The sequence below is a fragment of the Dama dama genome, chromosome 12 (genome assembly GCF_033118175.1).
Source record: "Dama dama isolate Ldn47 chromosome 12, ASM3311817v1, whole genome shotgun sequence".
NCBI classification, from domain to species: domain Eukaryota; kingdom Metazoa; phylum Chordata; class Mammalia; order Artiodactyla; family Cervidae; genus Dama; species Dama dama.
Genome location: NC_083692.1, coordinates 90,287,321 through 90,312,473, shown reverse-complemented (window position 1 = coordinate 90,312,473; position 25,153 = coordinate 90,287,321). Strand labels below are relative to the sequence as shown.

Below are 25,153 nucleotides of genomic sequence, written 5' to 3'. Positions count from 1 at the left end.
TCTAATGTGGTTTTTTGGAAAGATAATTAGTTTACGTACCACATTAACATAAAGACATTTTTTGAAACAGTGAGCATCTTTTAACTAAAATCAGTGGTTTCAAATATAAAAGTGAATCTACCAGTGAAAAGTAAGGCAAATATCTCTATCTAAGAAAAGGTTGCCAGGTTAAATACAAGATGCCCAGTTAAACTTAAATTTCACATGAATAATGGATATTTTTTCATATCAGTAAAAACTTCAAATTTAACTCAGCTTCCTGTATTTTTTAGACTTTTTATTTATTTATTTAGGGCTGTGATAGGTCTTCATTGCTGCCTGGGCTTTCTCTAGTTGCAGGGAGCAGGGGCCATGCGGTACACGGGCTTCTCTTTGTGTGGCTTCTCTTGCTGCCGAGTATGGGCTTAGTAGTTGTTGCCTATGGGCTTAGTCGCTCTGCAGCGTATGGAATGGTCCCAGACCAGAGATGGAACCCTTGGCGCCTGTATTAGCAGGTGGATTCCTAACTACTGGACCACCCAGGAGGTCCCTGGCTTCCTGTATTTTCATTTGCTAAATCCAGTAACTAATCTAAGGGGCAAGTTTTGCTTCCAAATACTGCTCCCAAATAAAATCCAAAGTATATGATATGTAGTTACTTTAGGAGGTAAATTCAATTTCAAATCTTATTGAGGTAGGATTTCTCAACCCAGCCCTACTGACATTTTGAGCTGGATAATTCTTTGTCTTGGGGGCTGTCCTGGGCATTGCAGGATGTTTAGAGCACTCCCGGCCTCTGTTCACTAGATTCAAGTTGCATCCCCCAGCTGTGACAGCCAGTGTTCCGATACATTGCCATATGTCTGCCAGGGAGTGCGGTAAGGGGACAAAATCATCCCTGGTTCAGAACCACTGTTCTGAGGAAAGACGTTTATTTATAAGGAAGTATACCTTGGGAGAAAACTAGTCTGTCCTGGTCTTGAAGAAAGAAGAGGAAAGCCTTATTTTATGTAGTTTTCATTTTAAAGCATCTTGGGAGAGATACCAGTGGAAGACTGACGAGAGATGGTTGAGGAGTCGAGCAGGCAGACGTGGGATTGTTTTACAACCTGGGGCTCTGTTAGAGATGCTTCTGTTTCCTCTTTGAGGGAAAAAGACAGCAGAAAGTACTCGAAAGAAGGCTCAAGTTCCCAACATAGTCTTCATCCAGGCTCTGAGAGAACAGTTAGTACAGTCCTCTGATTTCTGGAAAAGAAGTGTTTTATTTGGATAACAATAACTGAAATTCCAACCCAGACCACCTAGCTGAATAATCATGTCTGTGGGTCCAAAAACAATAAATTGCCCAAGACGTGCTGCGAACCAGATTGGGGAAGCTGTTTACTATTTGATTTTCAGAAAACAATTCAGTGGGGAATTTTGCTACAATGGTGTTGCTTCTGTTTCCCCCAAGAAAACATATGAATTTAGTTTGCTGTCTAAACCAAGAAAGTAGTGTGGTTACACATATTATAGAGAAGTTTTTAAAGACTTGACCTTTCAAGTCTTTGTGGCTCCAATTTACCATTTTTTAGTTATATAGAGCCACTAATCATTCCTTCCTGCAAGGAATTTTCAGCATAATCCTATTTTCCACTCAAGTTCTGCAGGATTGCCAGATTGGAGGGGAAAAGAAAATAAAATCTACTTCCAGTAAAGAGAAACTCAAAAGAACAGTGATTCAAACAAAATGCCAAAGAGAATACATCAACTTCTTATTCTGCCTTTATTAATTTGAAATCTACAAATTTGTATTTTGTAAGGATAATGCAAAAAATTTTCTAATTATTGATGCATTCTAACTCAATTTAGGCAAACAGTCCTGTTAATGTTACTATTTTAAAAGCATATGTCAAGGCAATTCTACTCTACGAGTGAAGCAACTCAGTTCCAGAGTTGTTTCTTAGACAAACAATATACACAATGCCTAAGGATGCAGCAAAAGCCATTGCCCCTAAGATAAATTCCTGAATTCTTACTGTGGTCTACAAGGTCTTAAATTATCTGACTAGAGTTGATCACACCTTCTTCAACTCCTAAGGTATAGACTAAACTGCTCTAACATAGAAATCCAGCAATGTGTGTGTGTGTGTTAGTCACCCAGTCATGTCCGATTCTTTGTGACCCCATGGACTGGACTGTAGCCCGCCAGGCTCCTTTGCCCATGAAATCTTAAAGGCAAAAATACTGGAGTAGGTAGTCGTTTCCTTCATTAGGGGATCTTCCCGACCCAGGGATTGAACCCAGGTCTCCTGCATTGCAGGGAGATTCTTTACCATCTGAGCCACCAGGGAAGCCCAGAGATCCAACAATAGAATGACTCAAATAAGACCAGAAATGATTATTCTCTCACATAGCAGACTAGAAGGATGCAGATGGTCAGTGGTCCAGCGTTTGTGGGGAGCTTGACCGTGACATCATCCAGGGGCCCATGTCCTTTCTATCTGGTCGCTCCGCCACCTTGTAAGGCATTTTCCTCATTTACACGGTCAAAGCTCGCTCCCCACCACCTTCTCTGTGTTCCCACCTACAGAAAAGTAGGCAGAGATAATAACTTTCTTTTAAAGAGTGTGGGTTTCCTAGGAAATCTGAGATGGGGATTAGGGCAAAGGAGTTTCCTGTTAGGGAGTTCTCTTGACATTAACCTCTGTGCGGGGAGAAACAGAAAGCAGAATTGTGCAGAGAGAGAAGTGAGACTTCAGGACAATCACAACCAGTTAGTTGCTTGACTTCAACTAACCTGATAGTTAACTGTGAAGCAGAGATGGCCCTTCAGAGTTGGGATGGAGAGTTATGCCTTTATGGGGCTTCCCTGGTGGCTCAGATGGTAAAGAATCTGAAGAATCTGCCAGCAATGTGGGAGACCCTGGTTTGATCCCTGGGTCTGGAAGACACCCTGGAGAAGGGAATGGTAACCCACTCTAGCATTCTTGCCTAGAGAATTTCATGGACAGAGGAGCCTGGCAGGCTCCACGCCATGGGATCACCTTTATATCCCTTGACCAGTTATTGATGTGAGTTGCTCCATCAATAGGAAGAGGGCATGACCCTGGATGAGATGGCTCTTTTCAGTGGAGGTAATTCTCAAAGAGGGCTGTCAGTCAACAAACCTGAATGGCAGATGGCAGCATAGCCCACATCCATGACAGGATGTGACCCAGAAGTTGTACAAAGCCCTTCTACTTGCATCACTTTATCTAGAATGTCTAGAACAACCACCCCAGCTGCAAAAGAGGCTGAGAGATACAGTCTTTAGCTGAGTCTAAAAGGAAAAAGGGAAGAATGGATATCGGGGTAACATTACAGGAGGGAAGAGGAATCATTGCCTGAGTTTGTTCAGCTTGTTAATTCTTAAAGATAAAAAACTATTACAGGGAGGAAGCTACCCACAAAGCACAGAGGCAGAAAGAGAGGTAAAAGAGGGACAAGAACCGCTGAGAGGTGAGCATATCCAGTGATGATGGTACTCAGCAGATGCGACAGTGGTTTCCAGCAGACATGACTGTGGTCCCCAGCGGATGTGACAGTAGTGTCTTGTGGACATGAATATGGTTCCCAAGAGATGTAACAGTGACCTCCAGCAGATATGACAGTGGTCCCCAGCAGATGTGAAAATAACTCCAGAGGCAGAATGGTGCTCTGTGGAGGCAGCACAGCCCTTGGAAGCCCCAGCAGTCTTAGGCTGATTGAGATCAAGAGGCTGCTGGAGCCCTAGGGTGTGATGTTGTCAAAGGTTGGGGGAAGAGGGGAAGAAAATGACTGATACCATGGCATAGTTGCTCATATTTATTTGTGAGCATGTGTGGGTTTATAGCCAAAGGTACAGAAATTTGGGGTGTGGAGCAAGTAGAGAAGAGACTCTGAGTTGAGCCAGACTGAGGCAGGGAGCTATGGAATACACCTCTATTGCCTGGCATCCCCATGAGGGTCAAACGGAGGGCCTCATTTAAAGCACTGTATTCTGATGAGACGTGGAGAGAACCCTGCGCCAGGAGCCTGGAGCACTGGCTGCTCCTCCTAGTCTGCTGCTGACTCTCTCTGGAGAGATAAGTGAGCCTGCTGGAACCCCAGCCTATCCACATACAGAAAGGAGAGAAGAGGCTTGTACTTGTAACAGAGGCCCTTCCTGTGATAGTGTTATGTCTCTACCACATACAGATAAAGCCAAGCTCTCCAGAACACTCCATCCCCATGGAAATGTGTAATGCCCAAGAACTTGGAAATGTTACCATTCCTGTAAGTAATCTTATAATGGAAAACTTACATCCTTTAAAATAATTAACATTCAGTACTCAACCTTAGAACATTATCCAAACTTAGATGAGAAAAGATGGAGCCAGGAAAAAGGTGTTACCCTATCCTACTTTTTTTGGCATTAAAGACAAGACTACATTAGAGAATGGGGAAAGTTTTTGTTTCTTTAGTACTTAGTACTAAGTTGGTGGCAGCAAAAGCTAAGTAGGAGTTGACGATCTCAGAAATGGACTTCTCCTAGGTGACCCAGGTATCAGGTGCATCATTCTGGGCCTTGCGTGAACTGGTCATGAGTGAGAGACATTCTGTAAAGGTCTGTAACCCCCTGGGGACATAGGAGGGTACACTCTAAAGGTCTGATGCCCACCTCCCCTCGGGTGGGTAGGTGGGAAGAGTTAGCCAGGACCTCTGTGAGCTATACCGGAAGAGGTGAACCTATGTTTCCAGGCACCCTTCATCCCTAACCCTTCTGGAACATCCCCTCTTCTGAGAAGGAACCTCTAGTGATCATGTGTATGTGATGGTGAAACGATGGCTGACTGCCAACGTTCATGGAGAAGGTGCCTGGGACACCAGGTGTCACAGGGAAGCCTGGCTTCCAATGGCATGTTCCTTTCCATGGTGAAAGCACCCAAGATCCAGGCTGGGGATTCAGTCCTAAGAGACAGAGACGTGCTCCTCTTGTCAGTGTGGGAGGGAGGCTGGAGGATAATAAGCAGACTGCCCTTGTTTTCATTAAAAGGCAAGGTGTCTTTTATGAGACATTGACATTGGCCTCAGCCTGGCAGGCACATTCTAAGACAAACTGCAAAGAAGCCAATTTAACAGATATTTGCTTGGCAAGCAACAAGGGTGAGGTTTAATGGGGTCAGCCTATAATTACCTGATGCGTCCATTTCCACCATGCGGCCTGCCTGCCACTTGGACCAGAGGGGTTGTGTCTGGGGCCAGGACAACTCACGTGTCCACCGCCAGCTTTTGCCTCACTGACTCTTCCCATACCACCCACTTCCAAACCTCAGTGTCTGATCAATTCCCTTTCTGACTGTCTCAGTCTTTCCTTAAATGTGTTAAAATTTTTCATGAGGACAGGTTAAAGTCAAGTCTCAGTACTCTACAAGCTGTGGCTGCATACTGGGTCTACCCATTATGTGTGCTCAGCTGGCAAAAGGCTATTTCTTTTCATAACCTAATTCCCAGGGTCACCCCATTGTTGGCCTCCTCCTATATAACACCCACACTGTAGTCTTAAAATGTCGTTTTGTTTTATTTCATTTCATTTTTATTTTCTGTGTTCTTTTGAAGGTCTCCACAGATTTTTTTGAGTGGGATTGCTCTGAGAAAGAAGGTTATTTTTAGCATAAAATGAATCAAGTGAGATGAACTCTTACAACAAATTCAACAGCCATAATCAGCTTCATTATATCAAAGGAGGGCAGCTTCTTCCTCCATTACGATTTCTTCTTTAGAGACAAAAATTGTGTTCATAAATGATGAAACATATATATGTATATTTTCATATTTAAAATACTACCAGCTCTAAAAGTTCTCAGTACTAAGTTCTCTTTTCTTTTTCTCATAATAGATTTTGCTTGTCTTGTTAGTGGTTTGCACCACTAGCAGCTATTAAAACCCCAAGCATAGACAAACTACTTGGAATTCCAACATTGGATGAATTGATTCAGACAGAGCTAGGCTAATTCATACCACTCTTCTGTGTTGCCACTAACGAAGAAGACTAAAGAGCAGTTAAAACATTGGGTTGGCCAAAAAATTTCATTTGGGTTTTATGGAAACACCCAAGTGAACTTTCTGGTCCACCCAGTAGTTACCCTTTCCAGCTTTCAATTTTTCATTTGTTCCAATCATTTTACTTTTACTTATGGACCCATTCAATTATATATTTATTTATCCCTACCTGATTCGTCCAGAGCATTTAAGACAAGAATACAAGATGAAAACCAGGATCAGTAAAAACAAAAATAAATGTTAGGTAATCAAAATCGGAAGGAAGAGTTAAAACATCTATAGGAGAGTGGTGGTGGTTCAGTCGCTCAGTCATGTCTGACTCTTTGCGACCCCATGGAGTGTAGCCTGCAGGCTCCTCTGTCCATGGGATTTCCCAGGCAAGAATACTAGAGTAGATTACCATTTCCTTCTCCAGGGGATTTTCCTGACCCAGGGATTGAATCCATGTCTCCTGCTTGGCAGGTGGATTCTTTACCCCTGAGCCACCAGGAAAGCCCCACAAATGCATATACACACATGTATATGTGTAGGTATAGGTATTAGCATAAGTATAGAGAAATTAGTGACTCTAGGACTGTTCATTGTACTTTTCCCTTGACTTCTCTGTAGGTTTTAAAACATTAATTTTTAAAAATCTCATGGGTTGGGAATACATGTAAATCCATGGCTGATTCATATCAATGTATGACAAAACCCACTGGAAAAAAAAAAATAATAATAAAAAAAAAAAATAAATAAAAATCTCATGGGAAGAAGGAAAAGCAAACTAAAAAAAAAACACACGCAGGATAGCTCTGGGTACAGGTTCTCATGGGAGATATTTCCTCCCCAACACAAGAGCTAAGATCAAGACAGGCCAGATTCCTATTTTCCGCTTCTGAACAGAGGTTTTATTTCTAATCCATCCTTATGCTGAGGGTGTGACTCCTTCGGGTCTCAGCTTTATATGGGGGAGGGTGTCCTCCTAGTAGTCTCTTCACCCTAGGAGGGCCTTGGGCTTTTTATTTTTTTAAATCCCTTCAACCTGTGAAGTTGATAAAACAGAAGTTTAATATGCCAAAGTTTATCAGATATTCTCAGTGTAAAAGCTGTCTCCAGTGCTCATCTACCCTTCAGGGTTCAGGCTCTCAGTTTATATTTGGCCTCTAGGAATTACTTTATTACAGTGCAATAGTTTATCTAATTTTTAAAATATTTTCTAATCTGAGATGTTAATGTTTTTATTGCACAGGGGGGGTTATTCTGGGTATCTTCTTCTATTAGACTGCCAGAAACAGAAGTCTTCAAGCAAACAACATCTCTTCTTTTTTTTATTTTTTTTGGCTGCATCGAATCTTAGCTGTGGCACAGGAGGTCTTTTTGTTGTGGTGTGCGGGCTTCTCTCTAGTTGTGACACGTGGGCTCAACAGTTGCAGCGTGCAGGACAACAACTTATTAGACAAAAGTTCAATCACAGCTATTTTTCTTCCAATTCTTGTAGTGATTTAAATAGCAGTTATAACCACAAGCAAGTTTCAAAAAATATGTCATGTCATATCATTATTAAAAAGCCCTTGGCCTTAATACATAAATCCAGCATATTTACCTTTCAGCTACCCAGGTGAAAATATAGTTGTCTCAAAAAGCACCGTATCGAGCCAGTCCTTTCTCCTGATTTATGAAGGTCATTTACTCAAGTCGTTGTTAAATCATAATCAACCTTATGTACCATAAATGTACATAGGGACTTTGCTAGAGGTCCAGTGGTTAAGACTTCACCTTCCAGTGTAGGGGGTGTGGGTTTGATCCCTGGTTGGGGAGCTAAGTAAGATGCCACATGCCTTGTGGCCAAAAAACAAAAATGTAATACAGAAGCAACACTGTAACAAATTCAACAAAGACTTTAAAAAATATGTAGACATAAAGAGACACTAGGTCATGACAGAACACCTTCTCAGTGTCATAAATTCCGTTCATAACAACAGTGGAAATAGCCCTGTTGACACGTGTGATCCATCCCTGTTTTCATGCTTCATTTATTTGCCTGTAGGATCAGACTACAAAGTCCACCTCTCTCCCATTTTCTTTTTTACTGTAGTGGACTTGGGCTGCTCTGGACCAAGCCACTCGATCAGGATGTCATGCTTCTCTCAACACGAGGCTCCATTTAAAAACAGGGCAAACCTTTCCCCTAGATAGCTGAGTAGGTTAGCATCAACTTCCTCAGTTAGATGAACACCAGCCTCAACTGAACGGAGTATTTATTAAAGAAAAATAAAGACATAAAGGAAAAGTAAACAAACATCTATTCAGCAATGAGCAAATCTCAGAATCCTAACATTCCACAATGTCCCACGGTCCCTGATTAAGACAGAACACTAATTCCCCGGTGTCAATTACAAGTGTTGATGGGGGATATTTTTATCCAGGGCTTTCCTTAGACTTTACAGCGCCCCAAACCCTCTGGTTTTCTGATCTCTATGTTGGCCAGCATATCTAGCTGTACCTGCACACACACAGAGTTACCCAGGAAACGGAAGTTAGATTACAGTGTTTCCTATGTAACAAGAGCAGAGCCTCTCCCCTTGATTTTGATTTCAGTTTTTGCCCAAGGTAAGAAAGGCAGCGAAAGCATTACTTCTGCTTGAAGTCAGAGTAATAAAATTTCCTCTCAGTCCTGCTGTCCTTCCCTCCTTTATACAAGAGGGTTGGGTACTGTCTCTAAGAGAGTATGCTCCACTTGTTTAAAGATTGTCAAGGCAGCCTGCTGCTTTCCCATTTCCTCCCATTTAGGCTCTTGTTAATAATAGATTAACAAACTCAATTCGAAATGGAAATATGGGAACCGCATCCCCACAAAAATGAAAGTAATAATGAAACAACTTTGTGCCAGGAACCAGGTTACATGTGTTTATTTATTCTCTCACCTAAAAGTGCTATCGGCATCTACGCTCACGGTACAACGGGTGTCATTAACACCTGCATCTTATGAATGAGACTTCCGCCTAAGGAACAGGGCCATGAGATGCCTTCCTGAGGGCATGCAGTATGGAGTCAGGATCAAGCCAGTATGGCCACTCAATTACAAGTGTTGATGGGGGATATTTTTATCCAGGGCTTTCCTTAGACTTTACAGCAACTTGTACCCTGGTACATTCCCAACCAGGACACTACTCCCTAATTTTAACCAGCCCTTCTCAGAAATGTTTCCAATTCACACATCCTGGGAGGCGGCTTCAGATCCCTGAAGTCAGAGCCTCAACCTCGGAATAAACCACCACTGCTTTTTTAAAGTCACAACATGTTGGACACCTTCTTTGGAGCTGGTTCTCATACAACTCCCAAGGTAGGTGTCATGTCCACTTCCCAGCAAGGAAACAGAGAGACTACCCTCACCCAGAGCAAAAGCTTAGGGAACGTCCCCAGGGCCACACCTAGGAAGTGATGAGCGCGGCTTCAAACTCAGGCATGGCTGCACGTGCCACCGCCCCGGATCAGACATGGCTATCCTTCACAGCCAGCACGGTCTTAAAAAACGGTAGAGAAAGAAAAAGCAAATACTGGGAAACTGAGGTTTGGGTTTTACATAGTATATTAGAAGGAAATAGATTAACAAGAAGAAATTCATTAGCCTATCCAGGAAGCAGGGGTTTCTGCACGGATTCTCGGAGTAAGTGTGGCAGAGCAGAAGGGCGCTGGGCCCGAGTCAGAGACCTGAGTTTGAGTCCAAGCCCTGTCATTCCCTTGGGTAGGTTGTTCAACCTCCCTGACCTTAGGTCTAGTCTGTATAGTGGGAATTATAACCATCTTATCTATTTCACTTCAGTATCATGAAGATTGAAAGTTGCTCAGTTGTGTCTGACTCTTTGCAGCCCCATGGACTGTAACCTGCCAGGCTTCTCTTTCCATAGGATTTCCCAGGCAAAAATACTGGATTGGGTGGCCATTCCCTTCTCTAGGGAATCTTCCTATCCTAGGGATCGAACCTGGGTTTCCTGTCTTGAAGGCAGATTCTTCCCTGCCTGAGCCACCAGTTGTGAAGATTAAATGAGATTAAATATAACACAGAGCTCTGTATCCAAATGAGATCAAGTTGATTACTATTACTAGTATGTGGATTAGTAAGACTCTTCCACAGAAAAGAGAAAAAGATGGTGTGTGTGTGTGTACTTATGCATATATAAGAATACATATGCATGCCTGAATATGCATATAAGTACATATGTACAAGTAAGTTGTGTTGTGTAAGTGCAGATGGAAAAATTAGTCGTAATGTCACAGAAAAAGCCCTGTCCCAGTGTGCTGGGGAAACCTGCAGGCCTTGACTTTAGTTGCTTGTGCTGCGCTGTGCTCATTCGCTCATTCCATGTCTGACTCTTTGCGACCCCATGGACTGTAGCCCGCCAGGCTCCTCTGTCCATGGGATTTTCCAGGCAAGAACACTGGAGTGGGTTGCCATTTCCTCCATCAGGGGACCTTCCCCACCCAGGAATTGAACCTGTGTCTCCTACACTGGCAGGCATATTCTTTACCACTGAGCCACCAGGGAAGCCCCTATTAAGTCTGCAGATAGTGCTGAAAGATTGCTGCTGTGGTCAGGATCAAAGGGGCAGTAGTCCTCAAAGGACTCACACCGAGGTCCTTGCTCCTCCAGGCGACTTCAGGGAGCTGCACTGTAGCAGCAAGTTCCACCCAGAGGGCACTGGGAAAGGAGCGCTTCCGTTCTCGGGAGAAAGAGAATGTGTTGTTCCTGAGAGACCCCAGGCTGCCCCCTCACCTGCCCCCTTCACTCCCCTTCTTCCCCCAGGTCCTCAGCTACCTTTGTTCACTTCTGGTTTTTCTGCTGAAGTTTGTCCTTTATTGGATTTATCGTGTCTACTTTCCTTCCCCACTGGTCAGCTTTTAAACACAGCAGCCAAAATCATCAACATCAGTAGCAATTACATCCGTACTCAAGATTACTTTTGTGAAAGGACTTGCCAGAACCCCAGAAGGCAATCTCTTTCTGAGGATTATGCAAGGCAGAATCTCATTTTTAACTGACGTGTATGATGAAATACATACTATCTACAAATGAAATTTAATGCTCAAGTGGCATAATAAAATGTGTTTGCAGTGCGGACTTCCCTGGATCCATAAAAGGAAGCAAATTTTCATTAGATTTTTAAGTCAGTGACCAAGTCCCTTAGAAAATGTCAAAACTCCCCTTAGCTTGTCAACCCTACAGAAACAGGTGGTAAGCCAGATTTGGCCTGTGGGTCACAGTTTGCCAATCCCTGGTCTAGAACTTTTTGTATATTGAGTCTACTTCACATAAACCCATTGAGACTGAAGTCCTTTGCCTCTTTTTGCCCATCCTCTTTTCCCTAAGCTCATTATTCTCCCCACCCCCTCCCTCCTGTTCTGATCTACCAGTTTATCATTTCTCTTCTAGCTTCACCAGTGTGAACTATGACCCTGAGAAGAGAATAAGGATATTTGCCACTTGTAGGTGTAGCCAGCCTTGCAGGGGCACTAACAGAGTGGGAGACACAGAGCCTGTGGTGACCATGTCGGCCTGATCAGTGACCCACCACCCCTCCCTCTTCCTTCCTGGTCGAGCCCATGCCCACAACGTAGGCTGAAAATACCAGTTGTCCCTTTCCCATCCTTCCTGTGGCCCACTCCTGAACAATAAGACTTGAGGAGAAAGAGGCCTGTGTGGGTGCTTCGGGGAAAGGCTTTCCTTACTGGAAAGAGCAAGGGTGGAGACGGAGAGAGATACAAGAACAGAAGCCTCACTCTCTCCTTGATTCCCACTTTTGGATGATGCCACGTAAAGACATGACATTTGGAGCTGCAGTAACCAGGATGGACGTTCAAGAGCTAATGCAGAGGCATAACAGTGTTAATTCACTGAACCAGTCCTGCTGGTCCCCCCCTCTGGACTTCACGGTATAGGAGGTTATGAACCCCTGTGTTAACACAGACAGCCTTCATTCTTGTGAAGCTTCTGTTGTGACACAGAAAATGAAAAACTTATAAAAACAACAGGAAATGTCAAATTTAATAGACCACCACATGATACTAGTTATACTCTTAATGCCTCCTGATTAAGAAAAACCACATAACAAGCCCCTCCCTGGCAGCTCTGTCCCATCTACGTCAAAACATGTTCCCATTTCTCCTAATAATTACTGCTCTATCTCCACCTTCCGTGTCACAGGCAGGCTTCTTGGAAGTTATCTTACTTTTATCGTTACCCTTTTTCTCCACTTCCTATTCAGTCATCCTCACTCCTCAAATGGCAGAACACTGCTTTTCCTCCACCCACACTATTCCATCAAATGCTTTCAACAAGAGTTGTCAATGACTTCCACGTTGATAAGCCCAAGCGCAGTTTTCAGTTCTTATCTTGCTTGACCTCTCCAAGGTATTTATACTATTCACCATTCCTCCCTGACACCACGTTTCCCCAATTTCCTTCTACATCTTTCTGTCTTTTTCACCGCCTTCTCCTTCTGTACTGGTTCTAAATGTTATTGTTCCTCAGTGTTCTTTCCTCATCTTACACATACTTCTTAGGTAATCTCATCTATACTTACAGCTTTAATTGCTGCCTAAAGATTGATGCCCATACCTGTCAACCTTTCCCCTAAGTTCCAGACCCATGAAACGAAGTGTCTGATGGACACTGAATGTCTTCGAAAGAAGGGAAGTCACTCAGTCGTGTCTGACTCTTTGCGACCCCATGGGCTTTAGCCTACCAGGCTCCTCCGTCCATGGAATTTTCCAGGCAAGAGTACTCCTGGACTGGCTTGCCATTTCCTTCTCCAGGGGATCGAACCTAGGTCTCCCGCATTGCAGGCAGATGCTTTTACCATCTGAGCCACCAGGGAAGCCCACTGAATGTCTTAAAGGTGCCTTAACCTCAACATAGCCAAGCCAAACCATCATCTACCCCTCCTGTCCCAGTGAATGGCACTACAGTCTGCCAAGTGGCCCAGGTCAGAGCCTCAGACATCATTTTGACATCTCTCTGTGGTCTTGCACATAACATGCACTCCCTCTGCTTGCAATATTCTTCCCTTATTTTGTGACACGTGAATGCCTCTTCATCCTTCAAAACACCAATGAAAAGTCAGCCCTTCTAGGAAATCTTTTCTAGTTCTAACCGTAAGTTGCTTTCTGCTCAGCATTTCCTTATTTCTTAGGTTTCATGTCTGTTATAGCCTTCATTATATTATTTATATCATCTGTATATCTGGGCAGACTATGAGCTGGAAAACAAAAACTGTATTTCATTTATCTTTGTATGGCCGTTGTCTAACACAGTGTTGGGTGCATTCAAGAAGACTATCAAGAAATAGTTGTTGAGTGAAATAATGAATAGGCATGTATAATTATTTCTTGGGTAACTATATTAATGAGAAAAAACTCTAAGATTTCATGATTGATAGGCAAATATCCTAACTTAACACTTGTCAATGATTGGATAGCAACACCCACATAATTTTAGAATTTAGAGTTGGGAAAAAAAAAAAAAATATATATATATATGGTCCAGCTCCTTTATGAACCTGTTAGGGTGCACATGTAACTAGCAGTGCCAATCTTCCTGTTGACAGTTTATCACTAAAATCCTTCAGGTGTTAGCTCCTTTAGTAAGGTTGAACACGCCCCCAGGAATCCAAGGAATACTATTCACTTGCTTACAAACCTTTTTGCCCACATGGATGAATTTCAATCCAAATAAAATCCTCCCTAATTCCAAACTCACACTCAGATGGACAGAATTCTAGCGTATTTTGCGAGGTTGCTTTAGTCCTATTGTTTCATCGCATTTCGTGTCTTATTTTCTTAGCAAATACATTTAGACTTCCGGCACTAAGCTGGGACTTCCCTGGCACAATAATCATTTTTATCACTAGATTTGGCAGGAACCACCATTTTGACGGATTAACGTATTGTTTAATGAAGCAGAGCAATTACTTTAACAAATGCTAATTGTCAAAACTCTGGACTTCAAGTTGGGTAGACATAGTTAGTAATAAATGTCCTCAGAGTTGCATTTCTGGCTATTTTTCTAAGGAAAATTTCCACAGTGTTTAGTAAAGTATATTAAAGAAGCTTAATGATAATTTTAATAGTCTACTTAGACCTTTGTAGAGATTGAAAATAAAGTGTTTTCTTGCTTCACTAATCTTCAGACCCTAATTGCTAAGACAACATATCTTTTTTGAGTTCTACAAAGTTTTTTACTTCAAATTGTACACCAACCAAAAGCCCCCTGCTTCATTTACTGAGCCCTTACTCATGTTAACTAGTTTCTAGAGAAGCTATTTTCCTGTTACTTAATCAAGAACCTTCCTTTGTTACTAATATTAAACTAAACAAGAGACCAAAGTCTACATTTTCCAGAACTGCAGCATAAATGTCATCACACGTTAGAGTATAAACCATACTCTCTTGAGACTATCTTTTTTTTAAGATTTACTTATTTATTTTTGGCCGTGCTGGGTCTTCGTTGCTGTGTGCAGGCTTCTCATTGTGGTGGCTTCTCTTGCGGAGCATGGGCTCTAGAGCACTGGCTAATTAGTTGTGGCAGAAGGATTTAGTTGCTCTGCAACCTGTTGAATCTTCCTGGACCAGGGACTGAACTCCTATCCTCTGCATTGGCAGGCAGATTCTTAACCACTGGACCACCAGTGAAGACCCTCAAAACATCTTTAAAGGTTAACAATTAGCTTCCATTTCTATTCCCTTCAAGAATTCAAGTGGAAAACTTGACATTAGTAGTCATAACTTTATTCAAATATCAATGAATACATGTTATAAAGCTTCCATTTAACTGTGTCAAATAACAATGTGTAATATGAGTAACTTCTCCCCCTTCTGAAGAACAGGAGCAGAAGCAAGATGGGTATCTCCATGCCCAGCTGCGAGAGGCTTTGAAAAGGTTCATGACTCATGCAGGGACACTTTCTGGGAAGAGCAGGGTGGCCCCCCAAGCTGTCTACAGTTGGCTTGTGAAAGCGGGGAAAGGAGGCTGGCTTTGGGGTTGCATTATGGTTAAGGGGTGGGCCAGGAGGGGGTTCCCATGCATGATCTAGGGCTTGCCCAGCACCCAAGGAAGGAGCACCCAGGCTTTCTCATCAGCTTGCTCAGAGATGGAACCAAAAGGAAGGGGAGCACTGAAGTTTGAAATCTGTCAGCAAACCTAAAAAATGGAGCAATAGCTCTATGTTATTAGAGTCATAATATGTCATAGAGTTATTTCTAACTCTATGATACAATAGTTAGAAATGGAAGGAAGCCTAGTGTATCAGTTGCTACAATAAGATTGTGATGTTATAATAATGTTACATAATAAACAACCCCCAAATCTTATTAGCTGTTCTGTTTGAAACCCTAAAAGATGAGGCTGTTAAAGTGCTGCACTTGGTATGTCAGCAAATTTGGAAAACTCAGGAGTGGCCACAGGACTGGAAAATGTCAGTTTTTATTCTAATCCCAAAGAAGGGCAATGCCAAAGAATGTTCAAACTACTGTATAATTGCGCTCATTTCACATGCTAGCAAGGTTATACTCAAAATCCTTCAGACTAGGCTTCAGCAGTATGTGAACTGAACACTTCCAGATGTACAAGCTAGGTTTAGAAAAGGCAGAGGAACCAGCGATCAAACTGCCAACATTCGTTGGGTCATAGAAAAAGCAAGGAAATTACAGAAAAACATTACTTCTGCTTCATTGACTATTCTAAAGCCTTGACTGTGTGGATCACAGCAAACTGTGGAAAATTCTGAAAGAGATGAGAATATCAGAACATCTTACCTGTCTCATGAGAAACCTGTATGCAGGTCAAGAAGCAACAGTTAGAATTGGACATGGAACAACATGTTCAAAACTGGGAAAGGAGTAAGACAAGGCTATAAATTGTCACTCTGTTTATTTTATGAATAAGTAGAGTACATCATGTGAAATGCCAGGCTGGATGAATTACAAGCTGGAATCAAGATTGCCCCGAGAAATATCAACAACCTCAGATATGCAGGGGAAAAGGCAATGGAACCCCACTCCAGTCCTCTTGCCTGGAAAATCCCATGGACGGAGAAGCCTGGTAGGCTGCAGTCCGTGGGGTCGCTAAAGAGTTGGACAGGACTGAGAGACTTCACTTTCACTTTTCACTTTCATGCATTGGAGAAGGAAATGGCAACCCACTCCAGTGTTCTTGCCTGGAGAATCCCAGGGACAGGGGAGCCTGGTGCCCTCTATGGGGTCACACAGAGTTGGACATGACTGAAGCGACTTAGTAGCAGCAGCAGCAGATATGCAGATGACACCACTGTAATGACAGAAAGTGAAGAGGAACTGAAGAGCCTCTTGATGAGGGTTAACAAGGAGAGTGAAAAAGCTGGCTTAAAACTCAGCATTCAAAAAAGTAAGATCATGGCATCCTGTCCCATCACTTAATGGCAAATAGAAGAGGAAAAAAAATAAAAACAGTGACAGATTTTATTTTCTTGGGCTCCAAAATCATTGCAGATGATGACTGTGGTCTTGAAATTAAAAGACGCTTGCTCCTTGGAAGGAAAGTTATGACAAACCTAGATGGCATATTAAGAAGCAGAGACATCACTCTGCTGACAAAGGTCTTTATAGTCAAAGCTATGGTTTTTCCAGTAGTCATGTATGGATGTGAGAGTTGGACTATAAAGAAAACTGAGCACTGAAGAATTGATATTTTTGAACTGTGGTGCTGGAGAAGACTCTTGAGAGTCCCTTGGACAGCAAGGAGATCAAACCAGTCAGTCCTACTATGAATATTCATTAGAAGGACTAATGCTGAAGTTCCAATACTTTGGCCACCTGATTTGAAGAGCTGACTCATTGCAAAAGACCCTAATTCTGGGAAAGATTGAAAGCAAAAGGAGAAGGGGGCGATAGAGGATGAGATGGTTGGATAGCATTACCGCTCAATGAACATGAGTTTGAGCAAACTCTGGGAGATACTGAAGGACAGGGAAGCTTAGCATGCTACAGTCCAAGAGGTTGCAGAGAGTCAGACACAACTGAGCAACTGAACAACAAAATCTTAAAGGCATGCAAAAAAAAAAAAAAAAAAATAATTGTTCTCATGGCTGGAATCAACAAGACAGCTCTGCTGATCTTGCCAGAACATATTCACCTGGGTAAGTCAGCTGTAAGCGGATCTCAGCTGGCTTTGCATAGGATGACTTGTAACTCTGCTCCATGTCTCAACCTCCAACAAGCTAGTGCAGCCACACTATGGAGGCAAAGGCAAAAGTGGAATAGTAAGCCAGTCCAGTTATGTTTTAAACTTCTGTTTGTAGGAGTTTTGCTACATTTGTATTGACCAAAAAAGCTACATATCTAAGCCTAGAGCTACAGCAGGAAAACAAAAGCTGTATGGAGAGAAAGAGTGAAGCACTGGGGCCATTTTTGCAATCTATAGTACAAATAGATTACTAACATATCACAACCTCCTACCCTACTTTACTAAGAGAAAGTCAGTTCAATGAGCTACTCACTATCAAGTGCCAGAACTGTCCTTGAAATTGGGACTATAAAAAATAAATGAGATACTACTAAAGAGTTTGCAGTTTGTTACTTGGAGGAAATTAAATAAATTAGCACATTATTAAGATAAATTAAAATTCAGTGTGGTAAGTATAACACCAGATAGTTTAATGAAGTGGCACAGAAAAGATACTGATTAACTCTTTTGCCTCCTTTACCATATATTTCACAGCCAATTTAATAGATTTTTATGGAAATTAAATTTCCTCCTGATTCTGATGACATGAAGAAAAAGCTGACAGTGATTCCCCAAAGAATAGCCTCATAAAATTACATAAAAATCCTCTTTAAAAACAAAACTAAATTGTAAGTTCTATCAGGCTAGCAGAAAGGCATTTGATTCTTTTGTTGCTCAATTACACTTAGTACTCATTCAGTTTCAACCAAAATTTATTGTGTGCCTACCTGTGCAAGCTATTTTTCTGGGAATCTGCTGGGATTTGGGGAGGCCTAGGAAAGAGGACTAAACAAAGATGATTTAAAAATATGGTATCTGCCTTCAAATAACTTCCAGCTTAGTCCCACTTACTCTGAAGTCCATTGTATAAAACATATACAAGCAAAGCTGTTGGGCTTAAAGTAGAAGTTGGGAGTCTGGAGCCCCCTGTATCCCAGGCCACTCCTGAGGACACTGTCTGGAGGCTTGAAGACTCTGCACGCATGCTCAGTCGTGTCTGATTCTTTGTGACCCTATGGACTGTAGCCCTCCAGGCTCCTCTGTCCATGAGATTTCCCAGGCAAGAATACTGGAGTGGGTTGCCATCTCCTTCTCCAGGGCATCTTCCCAACCCAAGGATCGAACTTGCACCTCCTGCATTGGCAGATGGATTCTTTACCACTGGGGCCACCTGGGAAGCCCAAGTCTAAGCCATCTCACTGCGGTCACACTGCGGAAACATGTGCCCTTGTCTCTTCAGTGCTCCCCCATATGTAGACATACGGTGACCCACTCCATACAGAAACTTCAGTGTAACATGGCATTAAATGAAGCCCGAACTAGAGTATGGTAGACCTCGAATACATATAATAGAAAGGAACTCTGACTATAGCTCAGAAATTTCCAGGTCATTAGCTCTAAATGGAATCACAACTGGAGTTCCTCTAATACAGTTTGGGAATAAGATGATGAGTTAATCTTCCAGCTTGTGGCAGTGTGTGGCTTATTCTTAAACTTTGAAATGGAATTCTTTGAGACTTAAAGAAAGGAATATAAATACATTGCTGGATTTTCTCCATTAGTCAAGATTGTTTATGAGGGGAACGTTTACCATTGTTCTGAAATATTTTTTCCTCTAGTTAATCCACATTATTTTTAGGGGGCTTTGCGCAGAAGGAAGGCTAATTCCTTATGTTCCTCCCCTCTCTTTTAGGTCCTACTCCCATAGCTTTAAACTGTCACTTGGAATCTTTTGGGAGGGTGAAACAGAAGTGGGCAGACAAGTATTTGGAAAAAAATACTCCATAAAACTCTACCATCCTATAAATGGTTCTGTCTGGATAGATTCCTTGAGATGTGTTTTATTTCCATTAAAAACTCAAAAACTTTGAAACATTCACGGTTCACATCCCAAAGCCTGATGGGGAAAATATTCATCATCTGAAGTATTCAAGACAAGCTTGAAGAAAGGAAAGAGACGAATTGTTCACTGGACCACCTTGGGAGGCAGAAGTTCGCGCAGAGCCCAAGACGGGTGTTAAAAGCTTGTCCAAACAATGTTCCGGTCAGAAAAGAAGAGGTGGGGGAGGGACGGTGCCCAGAGCTAGCGGGTCAGTGTCATTTTCTGCTTCCTTTGGCCCCCTCTTCTCCTTCTTCGCTGTCCTGCGTGTCCTCACTTTCTTGCCAGCCCCATCCTCGCTCTTCCCACCCTCGTAACTTCCTCGTCCGTCCGGGGCCGGCGACCACGCCCACCTCCCCAGAACCGAGTCGGGCGGAGGGGGGCCCCTTCTCGTCCGCGGTCCCCACGCTCACGCCTTTCTCTCCGCCGCTCCGGCCACCCCCACACTTCCCGGCCAAAGGGGATCCTGGCCAAGGGGGCCGCCCCGGCCTCGGCCCTTCCCCGCCCCGGCCGGCCGGACCATAAAGCGCGCAGCCCTGCCGCCAGCGCACCCAGCTCCGCGGCGCCAGGACGCGAGCGCGGCCCCCGACGGCTGCCCGGACGCCGCCGCGCTCGTCTCACCTGCGCCGCCCGCGGGAAGCCCGACCCGGGGCCGCGCGCCGCCCGCACGCCTAGGCGGGGCCCAGCTGCCGAGACTCCCGCGCGCCCGCGGGGAGCGCGCAGAGCCAACATGCTGGCCCCGCGCGGAGCCACCGTCCTCCTGCTGCACCTGGCCCTGCAGCCCTGGCTGGGGGCCGGCGCCCAGGCCACCCCGCAGGGTAAGTGTGTGCGGGCCGGGCTCCGGGCCACCGAGCCCGCCGTCCCGCAGCTCCGCTGGGGCGAACGGAGGTACCAGCCCCGCGCGCTGCTCCGCCCTTGGTTCCTGGGTCCCTCTGGGCACCTCTGTGTGCCTCTCGGGCCCGAGGCAAAGCGTATTGTGCTTGGAATAGGTCATTAGAGATGAGAATTTTCGGAGGTTCGATTAACCGGCGGTGAGATCAACTCCCTATACAATAGTTTGGGGCGGGGGTGTAAAATTTATTTTCAATCTAGGCAAAGAGGTGGGGTTCACTTCCAAGCTTGTAGCGCGGCCCTAGACCTCGAACACGTCCCGCCTGGAGTACGGTGAAATCTGGGTTCCCTGCCCTGCGGCACTGTGGTCCGCCCTCCCCTCAGCGATGACATCCTAAATCCTTCGACGTTACCCTCCTCTGAGGTCACATACCTAAGAAAGGTGCAGTATCCCTCTGTTGCCCTGCCACTAACCTTTTCCTGCTCCAGCTCTGCTGGGGCTTTGGGAGTTGGCTTGATCTTTTGATTCTGGAGGTAAATTGAACAGGAAGGCTAAGAAATGGGTCTTTCTCTACAGAGGTTAAAAAGTCGATAAATAACTTGAAAAGCACTTGGATAATCAATCTTCAAACCCCTTTGTGAAAAGAACCGTTGTGCAGAAAGCACGTAAGCTTAAACAGAATTTTGGGAAGACCGAAAGGAAGAAGTTATTTAACCAAGAAAAGATCTTAGGGCTCTAATTGGCTAGCCAGTGATAGCCTTCATCTGTTTGAAATTGATGCCTGGGGTTAATTTCTTTCCGGCTAAGGAAATAAAACTTGAAGTAAAAATTGCTATTTCTAGGAAGCCAGAATCGAGATTGCTTGTCCTGGCCCCTTCCCCTCCCACTGCAGTAATTACCCATTTAAACTTTGCATTTCACCACGTAACTCATTCTGATTCCAGATGGGGAGACCAGAGTTGTATTGTCAGGGGGTACTGAACTGCTTTTAGTTTGAGTTGAAATGTTTAAAACGCTGTAGTTTATTCATTGTAACCTTCCGGGAAGATAAGAAAGGAAACCTTTTTTTAAAAAAAATTAATGTATAGTTGGCATATAATGTTATGTTAAAGTGTACAACATAATGATTTGATAATTGTATACATTGCAAAACATTCACCACAAGTCTAGTTAATATCTGTGGCCAGACATGGCTACAATTTTTTTCCTTATGATGAGGACTTTAAGATCTACTCTCTTAGCAACTCTCAAATATGCAATACAGTACTATTAACTGTAGTCACCAGGCTGTACGTTATATCCCCACGGCTTATTTTATAACTAGAAGTTTGTCCCTCTTGGCCTTCTCCGTCTATTTCACCCCCACAACCACCACTCCCACTTCTGGCAACCATTAGTCTGTTCTCTGCATTCTATGAGATTCTTCTTGTTTGTTTGTTTTTAAGATTCCACATGTGAGATCATACGTAATTTGTTTTTCCCCCACCTGACTTAATTGCACTTAGCATAATACCCATGAAGTCCATCCATGTTGTTATAAATGGCAAGATTTCATTCCTTTTTTATGATTGGATAATACTCTCATATATGTGTCTATACACATATATCATTTTCTTTATCCGTTCATCCATTGATAGACACAGGTTGTTTTCATATCTTGGCTATTATAAATAGTGCTGTGATGAATAACTCCATGTATCTTTTGGAGTTAATGGTTTCATTTTCTTTGGATAAATACCCAGGGGTAGAATTGCTGGATCATTGATGCTTTTGAACTGTGGTGTTGGAGAAGACTCTTGAGAGTCCCTTGGACTGCAAGGAGATCCAACCAGTCCATCCTAAAGGAGATAAGTCCTGGGTGTTCATTGGAAGGACTGATGCTGAAGCTGAAACTCCAATACTTTGGCCACCTCATGCGAAGAGTTGACTCCTTGGAAAAGACCCTGATGCTGGGAGGGATTGGGGGCAGGAGGAGAAGGGGACGACAGAGGATGAGATGGCTGGATGGCATCATCAACTCGATGGGCATGAGTTTGAGTAAACTCCGGGAGTTGGTGATGGACAGGGAGGCCTGGTGTGCTGCGATTCATGGGGTCACAAAGAGTCGGACACGACTGAGCGACTGAACTGAACTGAACTGATGGTAGTTCTATTTTTAATTTTTTGAGAAACCTTCATACTGTTTTCCATAGTGACTGCACCAACTTGCATTCCCACCAGTGGTGTACAGGTGTTCCCTTTTACCCACATTCTCACCAACACTTGCTGTTTCTTTTCTTTTTAATAATATCCATTCTAACAGGTGTAAGGTAACATGTCACTATGGTTTTGATTTGCATTTCTCTGGTTATTAGTGATGTTGGGCATCTGTTCATATATACGCTGGCTGTCTGTCTTCTTTGGGGAAAAGTTTGTTTGGATTTTCTGCCCAATTTTAAATATATTTGGTTGTAGTTCTTTGTTGTTTTGCTTGTCTTTTCTGTTGAGTTGTATGAATTCATTATGTTTTTGGATATTAACTACAGCAGAGATGTGATGTGCAGATATTTTCTCCCACTCCATAGGTTGCGTTTTCATTTCACTGGTTTCCCTTGCTGTGTAGACACCTTTTAGTTTCATGTAGTCTCACTTGTTTACTTTTCTTTGTTGCCTTTGCTTTTGGTGTCAGAAGGAAGCTTTTTAACACAATTCAAAAACTTTCTTATTGCAGACATTATTTTAACAGGTTTGAATTCATGGGTCTAATATTTTGTGTTACTCGATTTCTTGACATTTGAACACGCAGCTTCATGGTGTGCAGGTATGGATTTTGCTTCTGAGACAGAGCTGCCTGTTTTGTGGAGACTTGAAATCAGGCTTTATGTACATTATCTGGTTAATTTAATTGCTGTAGATGATCTGATTAAGTCAAATTTCTGATAGATTCCTTTATTGAATTGATTAGTCTTGCATTTATCAGCTCAGCTGAAAAATTTTCTCGTTTCCTTTTTCCTCTGAGCTGCCTTACTAGTCTTATTAGTAAGTATTTGATTTTCATGACATGGTGGTTGGGCTTATTGGTAGCAGTAATTTCACCTGTAACACTAGAAGATTGTGCTTGGATCTTGGCACTATTACTGAAGTGTAATAACATTAATAGAAATTTGTAGTGCCTCATTTCCTTTTCAGAATGCTCTCCAAACTCATTACTAACTAATCCCAACTCTGCCTCTTGAGAGAGAGGACAGTGGATTAGAAGAACCATACAGATTGAAATGTGGTTGATTTAGTTTGAGGTGAATTATGAAGTAATCATGGTCAAAGCAAGAATTAGGAATACCAAGAGTTTAGTTCTGCATGCAGTTCCCATCCTTGAAACACACATCTCTTTCCTGAAGATGTCTTGTCCTAGAGGGAACTTTTAAATATGTTATCTTATTTCCCTTCTCTTTCACTGGTGAAAATATAAAGTTTCCATTTCTCTGTAAGTGTAAAAATTCTCCACCCCCTCTTGAAGTATACTGGGCAGCAATCCTCACGTTTGGGGAATGTGGGACACAAAAAGGACATAATAGATAATCTGCTTTCCAACACTGCTAGTGCTAATTTCATTATTGTGAAAGGTTCTCAGTTTACATGAAAGCATACAGATCCAACCTGAAGACAGACCATCTTATAAAAAGAGTAGACATGCCTAAGTAACTAGGCTTTTACCTATTTCTTTTATAACTATTTTTTCTTACAAAGTAATACATCTTAATTGTAAAAAAAAAAAACAAACAAACAGAAAATTGGATAAACAAAAGAAAAGGAAGTTTAAAATGTAAATATAATCCACAGCCCAGAGATAGGTACAATTCATGTTAGCATTTTGTCATATTGCTTTTCAGTTCTTTTTGTAGTTCAGTTCAGTCGCTCAGTTGTGTCCGACTCTTTGCGACCCCATGGACTGCAGCAGGCCAGGCTTCCCTGTCCATCACCAAATCCCAGAGTTTACTCAAACTTATGTCCATTGATTCGGTGATGCCATCTAACCATCTCATCCTCTGTTGTCCCCTTCTCCTCCCACTTTCAATCTTTCCCAGGATCAGGGTCTTTTCAGTGAATCAGTTCTTCCCGTCAGGTGGCCAAAGTATTGGAGTTTCAGCTTCAGCATCAGTCCTTCCAGTGAATATTCAGGACTGATTTCCTTTAGGATGGACTGGTTGGATCTCCTTGCAGTTCAAGGGACTCTCAAGAGTCTCCTCCAATGCCACAGTTCAAAAGCATCAATTTTTCAGTGCTCAGCTTTCTTTATAGTCCAACTCTCATATCCATACATGACTACTGGAAAACCATAGCTTTGACTAGGTGGACCTTTGTTGGCAGAGTAATGTCTCTGCTTTTTAATATGCTGTCTAGGTTGGTCATAGCTTTTCTTCCAAGGAGCAAGCGTCTTTTAATTTCATGGCTGCAGTCACCATCTGCAGTGATTTTGGAGCCCAAGAAAATAAAGTCTGTCACTGTTCCCATTGTTTCCCCACCTATTTGCCATGAAGTGATGGGACCAGATGCCAAGATTTTAGTTTTTGAATGTTGAGCTTTAAGCCAGCTTTTTCACTCTCCTCTTTCACTTTCATCAAGAGGCTTTTTAGTTCTTCGCTTTCTGCCATAAGGGTGGTATCATCTGTATATCTGAGGTTATTGATATTTCTCCTGGCAATCTTGATCCCAGCTTGTGCTTCATCCAGCCCAGCATTTCTCATGATGTACTCTGCATAGAAGTTAAATAAGCAGGGTGACAGCATACAGCCTTGATGGACTCCTTTCCCAATTTCAAACCAGTCTGTTCCATGTCCAGTTCTAACTGTTGCTTCCTGACCTGCATATAGATTTCTCAAGAGGCAGGTCAGGTGGTCTGGTATTCCCATCTCCTTAAGAATTTTCCACAGTTTGTTGTGATCCACACAGTCAAAGGCTTTGGCACAGCCAATAAAGCAGAAATTGATGTTTTTCTGGAACTCTCTTGCTTTTTCGATGACCCAGAAGATGTTGGCAGTTTGATCTCTGGTTCCTCTGCCTTTTCTAAATCCAGCTTGAACATCTGGAAGGTCACGGTTCATGTACTGTGGAAGCCTTGCTTGGATAATTTTGAGCATTACTTTGCCAGTGTGTGAGATGAGTACAATTGTGTGGTGGTTTGAACATTCTTTGGCATTGCCCTTCT

The 25,153-nt window shown here is 42.9% G+C and overlaps 1 protein-coding gene across 1 annotated transcript in view; it reads left to right on the top strand.

Annotated features, from left to right (window-relative positions):
• Positions 1 to 19,808: 19,808 nt before the first annotated feature.
• The window catches only part of THBS4 (thrombospondin 4), a 51,372-nt gene continuing 46,027 nt past the window's right edge, over positions 19,809 to 25,153 (top strand). The window contains exon 1 of the mRNA XM_061158086.1: positions 19,809 to 19,954. Coding sequence (XP_061014069.1) covers positions 19,867 to 19,954 — 88 coding nt within the window. The 5' untranslated portion in view covers positions 19,809 to 19,866. The remainder of the gene's footprint in view (positions 19,955 to 25,153) is intronic.